Genomic DNA, 15,443 nt, shown 5'->3' with positions numbered 1-15,443 from the left:
TATAATGTGACCACAGATATGAACTTGCTCAGTAACAAAACATGTTTATAGGTATGTTCCCAGTGGAGAATGATCTCTGTACAGATAAGACAAAGACTGTGCAACACTGCAGTCTTCTTTTAAAAGCACTTTCTTCTTGCAGGTGGTAGAAGCAGGTCTGAGTAGAAGTAATCCACTACTGAAACGTCCAGTTCGCACTCAAGCAGTTATTGACCAGTCTGACATGTACACACATGTTTTATCTGTATTTACAGAGAAGAAGGTAAGTTAAAAGTGTTAGCCTGCAGAAGGCCTTATTGTCATAATTAGGTAGTTTGATGCCCATCATTAAAAGGGGAAGCTATGCAAGTTCCACCTAACACTTTTTTCTTATTCAGGAAGAACCTCATAAGTTCACTATAGCAGTCCTGATGGAATACATTCGCTCTCTTAACCAGTTTCAGATTGCAGTTCAGGTAAAGTACTTACACATGCCATGTGTATCACCTTACTTCATGAAGTGACATGAAGTTTCTGACCAATCCTGGTCATATGTTCATATGCTACCTTCTAGACTGTAAAAAAACTGGTATTGAGACATACCTTTGATGGTGGTCTTCCTGCATTTACAGCACTACTTGTATGAGCTGGTCATCAAAACCCTTGTTCAACACAACTTGTTCTACATGCTCCATCAGTTTCTGCAGTACCATGTGCTCAGTGACTCAAAGCCTTTGGTATGTAAGACAAGTTATTTCAATAAGCTAGTGACAGAGATGGGAGGTCTTCAGAATCTTAAGGTTATTTCTGCTTTGGCCTAGGCTTGTCTGTTACTGTCCCTGGAAAGCATTTACCCTCCTGCACACCAGCTCTCTCTGGACATGTTAAAAGTAAGCATTTCAGACTATAGTAACTCCATGTTACATGTGGGTTAACTTATCAAACAACTTACCTGACCAAGCTTGAAGTGACTAGCTAGCATCTCAGTCACGTCTTAGAAGCATAGTCTTACAGCTATGATTGACTTCACAGAGACTTTCCACAGCAAATGATGAAATAGTGGAAGTTCTGTTGTCCAAACACCAAGTTCTGGCTGCCTTGAGATTCATCAGGGGCATTGGAGGACATGACAGCATTTCAGCCCGCAAATTCCTTGATGCAGCAAAACAAGCAGAAGATGACATGCTTTTCTACACTATATTCCGATTCTTTGAACAAAGAAACCAGCGGTTACGAGGAAACCCTAGTTTTACACCAGGTAAATAAGCAATCAGATACTCAATTGTGCAAGTAGGACTAAGATTAGTTTCACTTCCAGTCGAGTGTGCATTTTAGCCTGTATTTCAGCCTTGCCTTCAAGCATAGTTCTAAAGTTAACTTGTCATATCCCATTTTATACTGCACCCAGGAGTAAAGAGACTGAGCCAAACAGGAATTGGCAGATTAAGCTAACTTGTTTGGCCTGCAGTTGCTTGCACTTGTAAGCTTAGCTGAGTCATTATCTCTGATTAGTGCTTTCTCCTGAAGCCAGAAACTGGGTCAAGAGACCATAGAGTTCAGTTGTTTGTTTCCACAGATGAAAAAAATTCAAGGCTCATTTTGTATTACAGTTCCTCTTACTTCAAAAACCAAGTTATACTGGCTTGCACCAGCAACATGGTATCACCAGAGAGCCTGTAGGTGCAGAATCCCACTCCCAAGATCTTGTATCTTGGCAGTAAAGAACTTGCAGATACGAATCTGCTGGTTAAGTCCTGGAATTAATCAAACATCTGCCTTACCACAAGAATCCTTGTCACAGAACAGGAGGTAGCTCAGTATTCTACTGCTTTAAAAATCATTAAACTCCTTTACTTAAAGGCATTAAAGATAAAAATTAGCACTTACAAACTGAGGTAAGTAAAACTACAGTCTTATTTTAAGTTTTAAAGCTAATGTCTATTTCCCCTCCCCTCCTTAGGCGAGCACTGTGAAGAACATGTCACCTTCTTCAAACAAGTTTTTGGAGAACAGGCTCTCATGAAGCCCACAACACTCTAAAAGACTCTTCCACTGAAATGTATAAACTTAATTTATTGCATTTAAGTAGATTTTTGAACTACAAAATTGCTATTTTATAATAAAGTATATACAAGACATTTTGGCAAATAGTACTAAAAATATTACAACTTGTGATGGCTTCCCCCTAAAAATAGAGACAAAAATTGCATTGACCTGCATTTAAAAATCAGTGTCAGTGGTTTAGCAGTCCATTCTCCTACACATCACCTCCATTTCATTGACAAAATAAGCTATTCAAATCTCAATACAGCTGGTTCAGGTTTATAGAGGAAAAAGATGCAACCTCTTGACAACAGAAGTGGTCTAGTAATCTTAACACATCTAGTTTTAGTAATACTGTTACATGAGCCACACGTAGCATTTCCTGAGTTTAAAGCTATGTCCAAAGCTGCAGCTGATCTTTTAGTTGAATCTGTGCAGGAGTCAAGTCAGTGGTGGTTACAGTGTGATAGTCATAGAACATTGCTGCGCTTCAGTTCTTAAGAAGAGCTGGGCCTAAGCCACAGTTCATGTAGTCCACTGAACACTGCTTAAAAACTAGAAGTAGAGGAGTCGCTCCCGTTCTGTACCTCTGGTCCTCTCTTGTGCAGCACGAGTTTTAGCTTTATTTACTGATGGGCCTGAGAGAGAGAAAACAGACTTAATTCCAAAGTCTCAGCATTGCAGCTGATCAAGAAGCATGCATGAGCTGTCTAGGTCTAGCTTAACATGGAGAAACATACTTCTGCTCAGCTGTTAATAGCTGGCAACAGCAGCAAGGGCAGTAGGTGAATCTCCATCAGTCTTAACCCCCTTAAGTAAGGCTGAATTAATCTACTTTGAAGAACTCTATGCACAAATTCCCAAATTCAGGAGGACAGTATTTGGACCTTCCAACATCCCCCAGCAGGTTTGTTGCTTCTCCCTACCATCCTGTCCCCAAGCTGAGATACAGATAAATCGTGCTACTGTCTCTGCTGGGCCACATGGACTTAGAAGCCATCTCCACAAAAACCAGCACAGGGCAGGGCTGCATTTGCTTCACCTAAGCATGCCTGAACAGTGTGTCTGCAGTGCCACTAGTCAGCCCTTGCTTTCCAAAGTGAGGCTACTTTGACAAGTGAGGTCTATTCAAGTACTGCTTTTGTATCTTCACAAACCATTTCATGGAGAGGAAAAGTGTACAGAGGCAGCTAGCTGTTTCTGTTTGAGGCATGTTTTGGAGCCAGCTGTCATATCTTACCTATGTAACTAAGCAGAACTGGAAGAAAAATTAGTCCATGTGTTGCTCCCAGCAGAACCATAGCTAAATACATCTTAAAGTAGAATATCTTGAATATTTGAGATTTGGAAAAAGCCAGTACTACAATTCCTCCAAATTTGGTCAGTGTGATACCACTGAAAACCTGTCAATAAAAAAAAAAAGTATTAGAGTGCTAAGTAGGACTCTACATAATACATTCACTTACAGCATTTAACATTTGCTAAAATACTTTTTATAATTTGAGGCTCCTACATGCAACATACCTGCCTCCCCATTAGTCCTCAGAACCAAATCCAAAACCTAACTTAAAAGTTCCAGTTCTTGGTCCCACTAGAAACTGACACCACAGGACAGGCTCAGTATGGTTAAAAACCCAGTATCTGTACAGCTACCTAGTTTGTTTTTACTTTGGGCAGATACAGATGAAAACTATCACCTGAAGTAACTCACATTCAAGTAAAGGCCCAGTGCATGTATTACCAGAGCACTGTTCCAGCCCCAATCATGTCACTTAGACTGATATGATAGTACTGCCTAAATACTGAGCCCTGCTTGCATTCCAAAAGCTCCAGTTGCATCCCATATTCAGAACAATCTTTCCTAGTCACCTCCGAGTGTTTGGAAGAGGGAAGTGCTTAATCCTAATAGGGCAATTCAAGGTTAACCCAACCTACTAGTTCAGCTAAAACTTTTAGCTGAGGTAGTAGCTCTATGAGATAGTAGTAACAGACTAAAAATGGGAGTCTTCATCACCCCTGTTAGTAGTAGAAGCTTAAGAAGAGTTTTAAGCATTCCAAAAAAGAGAAGGCAAAGGTCACCCTTATGACTTGATATTGGCATAGTTTGTGACTTGCTTACCACTTTCCCCCCCATACAGTAGATACTTACTGAGCTACCCATGTGAGACAGAGCTTCTTCTGCACGCTCTACTCTACTGCCCTTAGTACTAACAGTGAACGCTCTTGTTACATGGCTGCAGAATTCCACAGCAATACCACAGCTCTAGGGAGTGAAAAGAAACACATGAAAACATCAAAATGCTCATCTAAAATGACAATAATGTCTCAGGCTAGAAAAGTTCTGGCAGCTGTGATCAGTTCCCAGGGTTAATGTCCTTGGACATTACAAGCTCAGCATTACTTGCTTTCTAGGGGCTGTTCCAAGTATTGTACAGCATTTCACCACCAGTTATTAATAATGGACAATCAATCTGATTAAACAAAAATCAAAACATAAGACAGTTTTGCAGAACAAAAGTCTCTTAATACTGTAGAAAGCTGTCTTCAACAAGGTGTGCACAGTGAACACTGAACACTACACTCAGTTTCCAGATATTACCTGCAATAACACTGCTTTAGAACAACTCTGAGTATTCATGCTGATTTGATACTATAAATGACTAATCAGCTGAACTTCTAACAATACTGAACTGCTGGTAAATCTTAGATTTATCTGGCAGGTGGACTTGTGTTAACATATGCCCAGTTGTAACATGGGGCAACCATTTACTCCCGTAACTTCCTCAGATTTGCCACAAATCTCTGGAAAGCAAAGTAAGCAAAACTCCAGCACTCAGCTATTAGTTACTAAGCTCTGGAATGCTTCACCAAAGTACTCCCTGCCCAAGTGGTTTCATCCATTTATGCAGGAATACTGGTGCTAGCACATCACAGATCTACTCTGGAGAAGATAAACACAGCAGAAGCCCTAACACTAAGCTATATATCCTTACTTTAGGCATGAACAGCTTCTCTTGATGAGCAACAGCAACTAGGCCTATATAGTAGCAATACAACTTGCTACAGAACAGACTAGACCACCACTAGCTGCAGTACAGCTGACAGTTCAATGGTTTATAGGCTCAGTGCTAAGACTAGTTGTTAGAATAAGCCTGTTTTCTAGGCCATCTAGATGTATTAAGATAGTTCCACTACTGTTCAAATGCCTGTCAAAATTTAGTAGAAATACATATATATTCATGATACTGAGCAGTAAGACACAGAATGTTCCAAGACTTGGCAACAGAAGCAGAGAGATGTTTTGCTAACTTACCATGACAAGGTTTACTAATGAAACTGCATTCAAGCTGATGCCCCAGAGCCACATCACCCCAAACATGTTGACGATGATCATAGCAATAGTTATTGAAACTACAACTGCAGCCCATACTTCAAAACCAAGCAGCACAGTTGTCACCAAAAATATCGATCCCAAGGAGATGCAGAGGTTAAAGATAGCATCATGCACAATTGTCAAGTACTGCTCATAGAAGACATAAAACACGCTGTGGAAAGAAGAGAAGGTGTAGTTAGCTATATTCCTTGTTACATGCTAATATTAGATTAGCTTCTGTACTACAGATAAAGTACTTCTCTCCTAACAGGGGTCACCAACAGAAACTGGCTTTCTAGCATCACTGGAGTAACTCCTGTGGAAATGCTGGCTGTTACATGACAGCTCCTCACTAACACTTCAAATAAAGGCTGTATCTGGAAGTCAGAGCGATTCCCACAGTCCAGATTTCCAGCTCCAGCAGCTGGCAGAAGGCAACTCCTCAGATCAGCTGAGGTATCTGCAGAAACTACTGCAGAGAGTCTGAACAGATTCATTGCACAGTGAGACCACAAGGATGGACAGGATTCTTTGACTCCAAGAGATCAGTTGTACACATACCAACTCCAACTCAATTTCACTGTGGTACTCTTCCACAGTCTTTAGTATGTTAATCATACAAGTGTTAGATAAGCTATACTTGGCAACACTGCTGCCTTTGCTTGAAGTTTAAATAACTTAAGTTTGAAGTCAATACATGCACATTACCACTTGCAACTACCCAGATCAACAATTCTGCTCAAGTTGGAACTATTCAACCCTACTACAAAAGCTGGGAAGAGCCTGAGCTGAAGCCAAAGCTATCTCTGTAATGACAGATGAGTTAAGTTTGTTATCAACCACAGTTGATAAGAGTTAGTGCTATGGGTATAAGTTGCTTTTTTGTGGTTTTACTATAAATTCCAGAATCTCTGTATTATCTTCTGTTAAAAAAAAAAAATCTCAAGACTCAACTCTCTAAGATGTTATTAGCCTGTACCTTTTCCTAGTTGCTCAGGTTGAGTATTTATCCCTAAGGCAAGAAAGATGTAAGCATACCTGTAAGGAAACACACGGTAGTTCTTCTCTTTGATGCCCATGGTTTCAGTGATGTTATCTGCTATAACCCGAGCTTTCTTCATAGCATCAATAAAATCAGATGACGTTTTCAGTACAGTATGATAAGACATAAAGTAAGTAGCTCCAACATCAGATTTGTTGTTTATAAAGTTGACAGCAGAGCTGTATGCAGCATGTCCTCTACATAAACATAGTAACACTTTAGATGTCAATGTCAGTGACCACCATTCAAATTTATTAGCTTTTATAACTTAAAATCCTGTTTTTAACATTTCCCAAAACTGACAGAAGCTTCAGAGCACAACACATTTGAAGACTGCACAAGATATACTAGGACAGAGTGATTATACGGTTTCTCTTTGTATATGGAAAAGTAGCTTTCCTTTCAATTGATGATGCATTTGTTTTCCCAATTTTGTTTCAATGCCAAGATGTCAATGTCTGTCTGCCTTTCAGAAGGACATTAAATACCCAGCCTTGCAGGCGTACACTTCCACAGCAAGTAACTTCAACACACTGGGCTAAGTAGGATACATCAAATATGGCTCTTACCCTTTGCCACACTGAGAGTTAGGGTTGTCTGATAGGAACATCGGCAAAAACCTCATGAAGTCTTTGCCCTGTGGTCTCTGCTTGCCTTCTTGAGTCAGCGGTCGACAGCGAGTGCAGGATGGATCAGTGACTGAAAGAATACACAAAGGTGGTCAACTACAGGTTCAATTATTTGTCCTAACACTAGTAGCTTCTGACTTGCAATACTACACAATACAGTTCCTTATAAAGCACTTTCACTGATGAAATAACTCATCAGCCCTGAAATTCTGTGCAAAGTTTGTAGTCCTTTATTTTTATTTATTACTACTAAGGCAAGGCTTACCAGGGAACTCAGTTACTTGTGCACTACCTACGTGGGACCCAGTGATAACTCTACCAAGCTGAAGGATCTGAACAAAACCAGAGCACGAGGCTTGTGTGCTCTACTGAAACCAGCAGAAGGATCAAGTTATTTTTTGAACAGTCATTACAATGGCTGTGCAGGTAGGCTATCTTCAGCTTGCAGCATTCCAGTAGAATGCTTACATTCCCTCAAACAGCAGTTCAAAGAGAAGACAACTCAAGAAGTGCCTGCTCACAGCAAAGAAAAGCTATTCACCTGACTCATAATAATGTTTTGGCTGTGAAACTTATAAACCAAACTAATCCCCTAGCAACAAGATGGATGCCAATACCTGAAGCATTGCAAAACTGTCCAGTGGTATTGTAGACTCTGCAACAGGATGACTGTGGCTTCACCCAGTCAAAGTAGTCATCAATCCAGGATGATGGGGCATAACCTATCCTTGTGCTAATAAAATAATGCAACATATCCATCATCAGTAATTCTGTGTTTCATTCCAGAACACATCCCTTGACCTCTTCCAATGCTGACTTACACCACATCATCTTATTCTGGTCTAAGGTACTTAACCCTTCATGAAGTCCCCTGCTCCAGTTCCCTATTCAAGAGTCAGTCTTGCTCATAAGACCACGGCTAACAAGCAAGGAGCTTCTTCCCCACATTCAATTTCCACGTGAATGCCCAGCTTTCCATTCCCCTATCCACTCTGTGCCCCATCCTATTCCAGATATTGTTGCCTCAGTTTTCAATTGAGGCTCCTCTTTCAGTTAGGCTGAAGTGAAACCACTGAGCTACAGTGGAAGTAATCAGGAGGAGACTTTTTTCAGTTATTAGCTACTGAATTCCAGATACAATTCCTGCTTAGCCTTGCTTGGCTAGACCAGTTCATCCACCAAGTTTAGAAGCTAATTATGCAACTAATTTTCCAGGAGAGCTTAACCACACCAAGAGGTTTTCATGAGTTCTTCCTACTATTCCCAGATTCCTTAAAGGATCAAGCTCTTTTTCTAAACCCAAGTACAACAATATATCCCATCAATTGAGACAGGTTTTATCCTCCTGCCAGGAGATTACCACAGCTTCTTCCCTTCTTCCCTCCCAAACCACAGTATAAAGCAAGTACAACAGCGACAGCTGTACAAGCTGGCCTGAACTAAATTGAAGGACACAGTGGGTCAACTACATCTCTTCAATGTGACTGTGCAGAGAAAAGCAAGAAACTTACTAGCTACCAATTTCTGCAGCATTGAAGACTTGCTGGACAAGTGAATCATTATTACAGCCCATTCCACCACACACCATGTTCTGCCCTTCCAAAGAGGTGTAGTTGTGCCCTTCTTCTAGAACAAAGTAGACAGGAGGACCTGCATGCAAGTACTTGCTGATGTGGCTGAAGTAATCTATTACATAGGAGTCCTAAAAGGGAAATGCTTGAGTTACTATTACATGATGTTGAGGTAGCACAAGATAAAGGTTTCAACTGAGTCAAACTGCTGAAGAGCAACATGATCTTAAGACTTACATCTGGCATTGAGAGAGACTGATCCAGTCCAATCTCTACATTGTGCATAACTGCTGTACTGAATGACAGAACACCCACAAACACTGCTATCTGCAAAAAAGCAAATTCATGGAAGCAAGAACTATACAGAAACAAGCAGTAGAAGTCATTTATTAAGTTAACGGGAAGCGCGCAAAGAGGCTTTAGTTTAAGTATGCTACCCAGCCTTAGTACAACAGTAGCTACATTTTACTGCCACCCAGAGCTCCCTTTGGAGCCATAAAAGAAAATTAAATTTAGAAGGCAGCAGTAAAAGATATGCCAAACACCTCAAATACGCACAGTTATCTCAATCTGAATCACAGATTCAATGACACTCAAGATTAATGCAGCGCAGGAGCCAACCATGTGCTGACTTTCAACATACACCTAAAGTGATCTCATTGTCAGTAACACAGCTCTTAAATCTGGGCTTTGGTCAGGCCTCTAATTACTAGAAATACTCTTGCAGTTATAAAAGCTTATTCCATTCCTAATGCTGAAAGGAAAAACACTATAAAGTTCATTTGTTTTGTTGCGGTGAAGGTTTTTCTTCAGTATTTAGACCTTAAGGCTCACTATACTTTTGTTCAAGTTTAGATAACTGCTTACTATAAACAGATTATACATACTACTATTGGTCTCATCCAATCCTTAAGCAGATATGGAGAATACAGATTTTTGAAGAACAGAAATAAGATGCTATCAGAATGCTGGACTCCACCCGCTTCTTCACTGCTCTTGATGCAGCACAGAATATCCAGTCTATTCCTCTAAAAAGGGATTAAATGCCAGATTTAGTACAGTGCTGCACAAGATGCCATCCCTATTACACTGCAGTTACAGGTGCATTTATACTCACCTCTTGACGCCTAATATCCAAGCCCAGGAGACTTACAAAGCAAGTAACTTGAAGAATGAAGTCTATGAGCACAGCCATTCCAGCAAAGAGCGAGAATGTGCGAACCGCTGGCATCGTAGACAGTGTCCCTGAAAGTGACCCAGTTTGTTAAAGCAAGTTCCCTTCTCTTAGAAATGCATTAGCATTTTCTAGACAGATATCCAAGTTAACTGCTAGCCTCATAGCAGGACAAAGACCCTTTCTGTTCAGTAATGAGAACAGCGGAGATGAACCTGGCTACAACTGCTGTCTTTGACCTGTTTGACACCTTTAAGGCTGTGCAAAGAAGTCACTCAATGCAAGATGAACCAATGGCAAATTACACTCCAGGTAAACAAATTCTGTATAAAAAAGGCAAATTTACACTTGGAGAGTAACAACATAAGTTATGCCTCTAAAAAATATTGCAAGAGTGAACCTCAAACGTGATCTCTTGTAGCGGCAATTCTTCTGTGTGGCAGCAAGATGATCAAATGCAATATAAGAGTTACTAATATCAGATGTCAGGGTGTACTAAGGTCAAATTTAGACTTGTCAGTCACTACAAATCAGTAAAAAGCTCCAGCCTGAAGAGCTCAACATTCAGAATTAGATCTTTTTAACTGCACCAGTCTCTTGAAGTACTACAATGCCTATCCCCACCAGAGCTCAAGTTAAACTTGATCACAGCAATGAACAGCTTCCTCTAGGAGGAAGCTTAGCTTCCTCTACAAATTCTTGCTTTGTTTTTATATTTTAGTTTTTTATTGATTTTTACAACATGCAAGTATAAGGCCCTTATCTTCAAGGGTTAAAGAAGTCTTACCAAGAAAGAATGCCACAGCCTCCGAAAAAGATGAGAGAAACATACTGGGTGCCACATCTCCCAAGACTCTGCCAATCTGTTTATCCAGGGTTTCACCTTGAAGGCGCTCATCTCTCTGTTTTGAGGCAATTTATTGTAATTAGGACTCATTCAATTTAGAAAGTGATTTCATATGGCTTTAAAAAAAAGCAACCTTCAAACACACCATGCTCTTTTATTGTTTCTACTGCATTAACACAAGTTAAATAAAAAAGCAGAGATTCACCAGTATAAAAGCAGCATGAACATCCTCTGTTGCCTTGCTTAAAACTTAACTTAGTACTGTATTTTAAGTTCAGTAATTCAGCCAAAACAACACACTTGTCAGTGGCAGTGCCAGTTGCAGTAGGTTAGTGAGCCTATCAAATTAGAAAGCTGATTACCCACTAAGACTTGGTGTCAGAAGTCTCTGGTCTGAAGCGTGTAGTTTAGTCCATGATTACTGCTCACAATACACTAAAGTTACAAGTGATCAAAATAGGAGTCAAGTTCTACAGCTACCAGAGAAGTATGTTAAGGTTATTATTCTTTTGTACATCACCAGTATGTGGGCCAGAAGTTAAGTAAGCTTGTTACCAGCCAGCAGTAAGAAAAAGCAGAGATTATGGTGGGGAGGTGTGTTTGCTGAGGCAAAACATACATGCGGCTCTCCAGGGCCACTCCTGGGAGACAGGGCTGCTCAGACTGGACTGAGCACTGGAATGCAGAAGACACTACTCCAAGCTAACAGGCTTCAAAAGAAGACAGGCAGGTTTATAAGAGTGTGTATGAGAATAAATACCTGAAGTGTCTGTACCATGATGAAAATGTTGTCTACTCCAATAGCCAGCACCAAGAAGGGGATTACTTCTATCACAATCAGTGTCAGTGGGATTCCAAAGTAGCTGAAAATGCCTATAGAACATGCCACTGAGCTCAGTACAATCAGGATGCCTGCAATGCCCAGGGATATCTTTGAATCCACCTAAAAAAGTTGTAATGACCATCAGCCAAATCAGCATCATCACACAGGACAGATTCTAGCAACTGTAAATGCCATGTTCTTGCTTTAAGTGTACGTACTAGAAAGCTGCTTTTCTGGTTCTTGTGAAGATCCAAAAAATTAAATAATTAAAAAAGCCAAAATAAAACACAAAGAACCTTGAAGCTAAAAGCCTTAAAGCTGAAGTTAACTGCGCATCAAGTGAAAATACTTAAGGCTAAGAAGCATACAAGTATCATAAAGTATGCTAAGGGTAATGCTACCCCCAGTTCCTGCCCAAGGCAGACTCAATGCTTTAAGACAATCTTGAGTATGAGCATTCTGCAAAAATATTTAAGTGACTTAAAGACAAGTAAAGCTAGTCAGCAAGGTGTAGCTTCAGTGTTTACAGCAATGAGAACTACACACATACCAGCAGTCTTCTGCAGCTCTGGATACGTCCCAAAGCCATGGAGATGTACACAAACATTACAGTATAGCTTATCACCACAATGCCAATATCACTGTTGCTTTCACGATCAATTTCATCTTCAATACTCCGTTCAGCAGAAAATGATATGGTTAAGTTTGGGTTATCATAGTTCTTCAAAAAGTTAATAAACCTAAAGAAAAAAAAGTTAGTCACACTTTAAAGACTAAAACATCTTGTACTAGGAGTACAAGTTGGTTTAAGGCAAATTTGAATCATCTGTGTGGTACAAGACTGCATTGTGGCCAGACAGTACTTTGAAGGACCTTCCTCATTTTTAAGAGGGGTGCTGGCTACACATCTCTAGAACTCTGTTCCAAGCACCAGAAATACACTATGTTGAAATACTTTCCATGTTCTCTCCAGAGTTTGAGGACAATCACACACCTTGCATAAACCATTTCAAAGTATAAGTGCAACCTTCCTCAAAGTTAGACCTGGAAATACATAGATTGCTTACAGTACTTAAGGGCTAATAGTTTTATTTCAGTTCTCCCAATTGAACGGAGGTGCTTGTGACACAGGCAGATGTTGGTTGTACCAGCATGTACTTAAGACTTCCTAGTACAGTAGCTTACCTAGTTTTCCTAGTATGGTAGCTTAACAGAGCAGTTGGCCTGTGCAAGCTACCGACAGCTCTTCAAGACAATGAAGGGGAGGAAAGCCTCATCTAGAAAATACTTCTTTTTTAAAACTGGAGTTCAAGAATTACAGGATAATCCAGACCTCTCCACTGGCAGTTAGCACTCCAATTGACTGAAGAGAATACCGGTGTGACTCCGGCCAAAGTATATCAAATCCTTTCTGAAGGTACTCATGAATGAGTAGTACTGTACTAGACAGTCACTAAAAAGATCAAATCCTATCTCTTCAAACAAAGTGAAGTATGTCACATAAAATGAAAGCTTTATAAACAGTACAGTTTGTCCTTAACTGGTTCCATTACCTCTCAAAACACTTTTGTAGTTATACAGAGAAGCAGCACAGGACAGGTGTTTTTCACATTTCTACAGTTAGAGCTGCTCTAAGTAATGTATGCATTCCAGAAAACACGAATGCCTACTTACTCTTTTTCCCATGCTAAGGCTTTCATTAGCTTTCTTGAGTCATTGTAGTAGTTATTGACAGGAAAAGTAATAACAAGAGCTGTAGCATTATTATAGTTATCACCTAGAGTAGGGAAAAAAAAAGAAGTCAGACACTATAAAATGGAGCTCACATTTCAGAATAGGCTGGTACAGTTAAGTTTAAAATTAGTATCGTTCAAAGCAATCCCATCCCCACAACTCCATTTAAAACAATCTAACAACACCAAGTTCTCAAACACACTACTGAAATGACAACAGAAGCAGATAAGCATTCCAGGTTGTATTCGAACGTAACTATACATTATTTACTATGTTCATGGCACCCCAAAATTAAATTGTTGCATGATTAGACAAGGGGCTACTATATAACTAGTGTTTATGACTTTCCATGTAGGAAACAGGATGTGGTTTCTTAAATACTGTGCCTCTTGTATACTTAGATATTATTCAAAGCAAGTACAAAACCCCTACAGTTCCATCAAGAAATGCGTACCTTCAGAAGCTCTTTTAGTATATTTGTTTGGTGTATCTATCAAGTTATGCTTAATTGGATAAACTGCTTGAACAAAATTCTAGCTTCAGAATAATTATGGGAGAATTCCTTTTGCAAACACCTCAATTTATTCTTAATTGCTTTGTCAGAACAGTGACAAAACTTTAATCTAACTTAAAAGACAAAGTACATGCATGTCCCAGTACATCAACCTGAGACACTTCATGTCTTTATCTAGTCTCTAGAAACCAGAGATCTTTTAGCAGGCCCAAAGCAGACCGAACATTTGTATACTTGTCAACAAGAGAAATATGTTCCAGCAATAGCCTGTTTACACTTTGTATTTCCAGAGTAGTCTGTCTACAATCTCAGCATGGATCTACTGGAAAACTAAGTACCCTTACTGAAAGTTTAACAAAACTCCAGTTTCTCTGGAGTATACTTAAACATCTGTGTTAAATGAGAGTGCACCTTAACTGCCAAAAACAACACACAAATACGTGCTGCCAAGAGGTAAACTGCAATACTGTTTTGCCAACCTACCATCATATCCTCCCAACACCAGCCATGGAAATACAGGTCCACCAAATGTTCCTAAGCAGGGATCGTGAAGCAAGCTTGTGTCATTCAGTGATGCTGGAGCCCTAAAGAAATCACCAGAAGTGTTAGCTTCTGCTTGACAACTGAGGCACAGCACTACAGGACAAAAAAAGGTAGAGAGCTGAGAGCTGTTGTGTTATAACTGATGATATATCAGGAGAGAAACGAAGTAAGACTGCTAGTGATACATTGCCCTTATGCTACATTTACTTTGAATTTAAATACAATTTTAAAGGTGTCTTCCTTGTAGCTAAGATGGGGAGTAGCTTCTACCCAACTGAAATAAGGTGACAGCTATCCAAAGTAATTGAAATTGAAAAGTTAATTGAAGGTAAACCAAAGCCTGCATCTCAACTTGGTAAAACAAACCAAGCTCAACTAGAAACCCGATTAAAATGTAGCTCCTGCTTAAGTACTAAGACACAAAAACACAAGCAACCTATACTAATCTGCAGTTCCACATAGTATTGAGTTTATAAAGGGGTAAGAAAAGGTTCAAGAGAGCAGTGAAAACTAGTTAGTTTTGTTTGCCAGCAAGACTAGGACCTAGCTGGCCTACAGTTTGAAAAAGCCACGTAACCATACTGCTTACCGAACACAGTATAAGAAGTGAGTGTGGTAGTCAGCATAGACATAGAACTCATCCCCAACACTGTGATTTAGAACAGAGTGACTGTTCTGAAAGTAGTTGAGTACACTCAGGATAGTGCAGTTGTTGTTGTAGGGAGCAAGAGGAGCCAGGCAAATGTCTTTCAGCATTACAGTCTCATTGTCAAAAGAAGCAACTATGTTGACAATAGCATCCTGCAAATCCAGTACCTTGAAAAAGACATACCAAACCATAATTTAACAGCAGCACAAAAAAAAAAGCATTTCCTTGCAAGACAGGACTGAAGTGCATGCTGCATTCCTGTAAGTTTCCAGAGATAGCAGCACACCTATAGCTGCATATTACTAAACCTACTATTCCCATGTTCACACTAAGAATACTTAGTTGGACTTAGCTTGCAAGCCTAATTCTAACAAAAGTTTTTCAGCAAAATGTTTATAGCAAGACTAGGACTTCAAATACAAATATCTACCCAATTGTTTTGATGGATACATAACACTACAGATGGAAGCCAACGCCATATGATTATACCCATTAGGCAGGTTTAGGTCTTTCCTATTGGAA

At 39.8% G+C, this 15,443-nt stretch overlaps 2 protein-coding genes across 2 annotated transcripts in view; one reads left to right on the top strand and one right to left on the bottom strand.

The window, feature by feature from the left end:
- The first annotated feature begins 19 nt into the window (after window positions 1-19).
- On the top strand, window positions 20-2,117 carry LOC117438427 (regulator of MON1-CCZ1 complex-like). Its single transcript, XM_034073955.1, has 6 exons — window positions 20-262; window positions 378-455; window positions 612-716; window positions 801-869; window positions 1,012-1,237; window positions 1,940-2,117. The coding sequence occupies exons 1-6, from the start codon at window positions 224-226 to the stop codon at window positions 2,017-2,019; spliced, it is 597 nt and encodes a 198-aa protein (XP_033929846.1). The 5' UTR covers window positions 20-223; the 3' UTR covers window positions 2,020-2,117.
- Window positions 2,033-15,443, bottom strand: part of LOC117438426 (NPC intracellular cholesterol transporter 1-like) — a 27,114-nt gene continuing 13,703 nt past the window's right edge. The window contains exons 9-25 of the mRNA XM_034073954.1: window positions 14,862-15,088; window positions 14,213-14,313; window positions 13,156-13,258; window positions 12,032-12,221; window positions 11,419-11,601; window positions 10,599-10,713; window positions 9,755-9,882; window positions 9,525-9,665; window positions 8,875-8,964; window positions 8,578-8,768; window positions 7,684-7,799; window positions 7,007-7,136; window positions 6,434-6,634; window positions 5,336-5,567; window positions 4,172-4,285; window positions 3,263-3,425; window positions 2,033-2,660 (exon numbers count right to left, since the gene is read on the bottom strand). Of these exons, the coding sequence (XP_033929845.1) occupies window positions 2,578-2,660; window positions 3,263-3,425; window positions 4,172-4,285; window positions 5,336-5,567; window positions 6,434-6,634; window positions 7,007-7,136; window positions 7,684-7,799; window positions 8,578-8,768; window positions 8,875-8,964; window positions 9,525-9,665; window positions 9,755-9,882; window positions 10,599-10,713; window positions 11,419-11,601; window positions 12,032-12,221; window positions 13,156-13,258; window positions 14,213-14,313; window positions 14,862-15,088 (2,508 nt within the window). The 3' untranslated portion in view covers window positions 2,033-2,577. The remainder of the gene's footprint in view (window positions 2,661-3,262; window positions 3,426-4,171; window positions 4,286-5,335; window positions 5,568-6,433; window positions 6,635-7,006; window positions 7,137-7,683; window positions 7,800-8,577; window positions 8,769-8,874; window positions 8,965-9,524; window positions 9,666-9,754; window positions 9,883-10,598; window positions 10,714-11,418; window positions 11,602-12,031; window positions 12,222-13,155; window positions 13,259-14,212; window positions 14,314-14,861; window positions 15,089-15,443) is intronic.

Source organism: Melopsittacus undulatus, unplaced genomic scaffold, assembly GCF_012275295.1.
Source record: "Melopsittacus undulatus isolate bMelUnd1 unplaced genomic scaffold, bMelUnd1.mat.Z mat_scaffold_303_arrow_ctg1, whole genome shotgun sequence".
NCBI lineage: Eukaryota > Metazoa > Chordata > Aves > Psittaciformes > Psittaculidae > Melopsittacus > Melopsittacus undulatus.
Note: the sequence above shows the minus strand (reverse complement) of the source record. Positions and strands in the feature narration are given on the sequence as shown.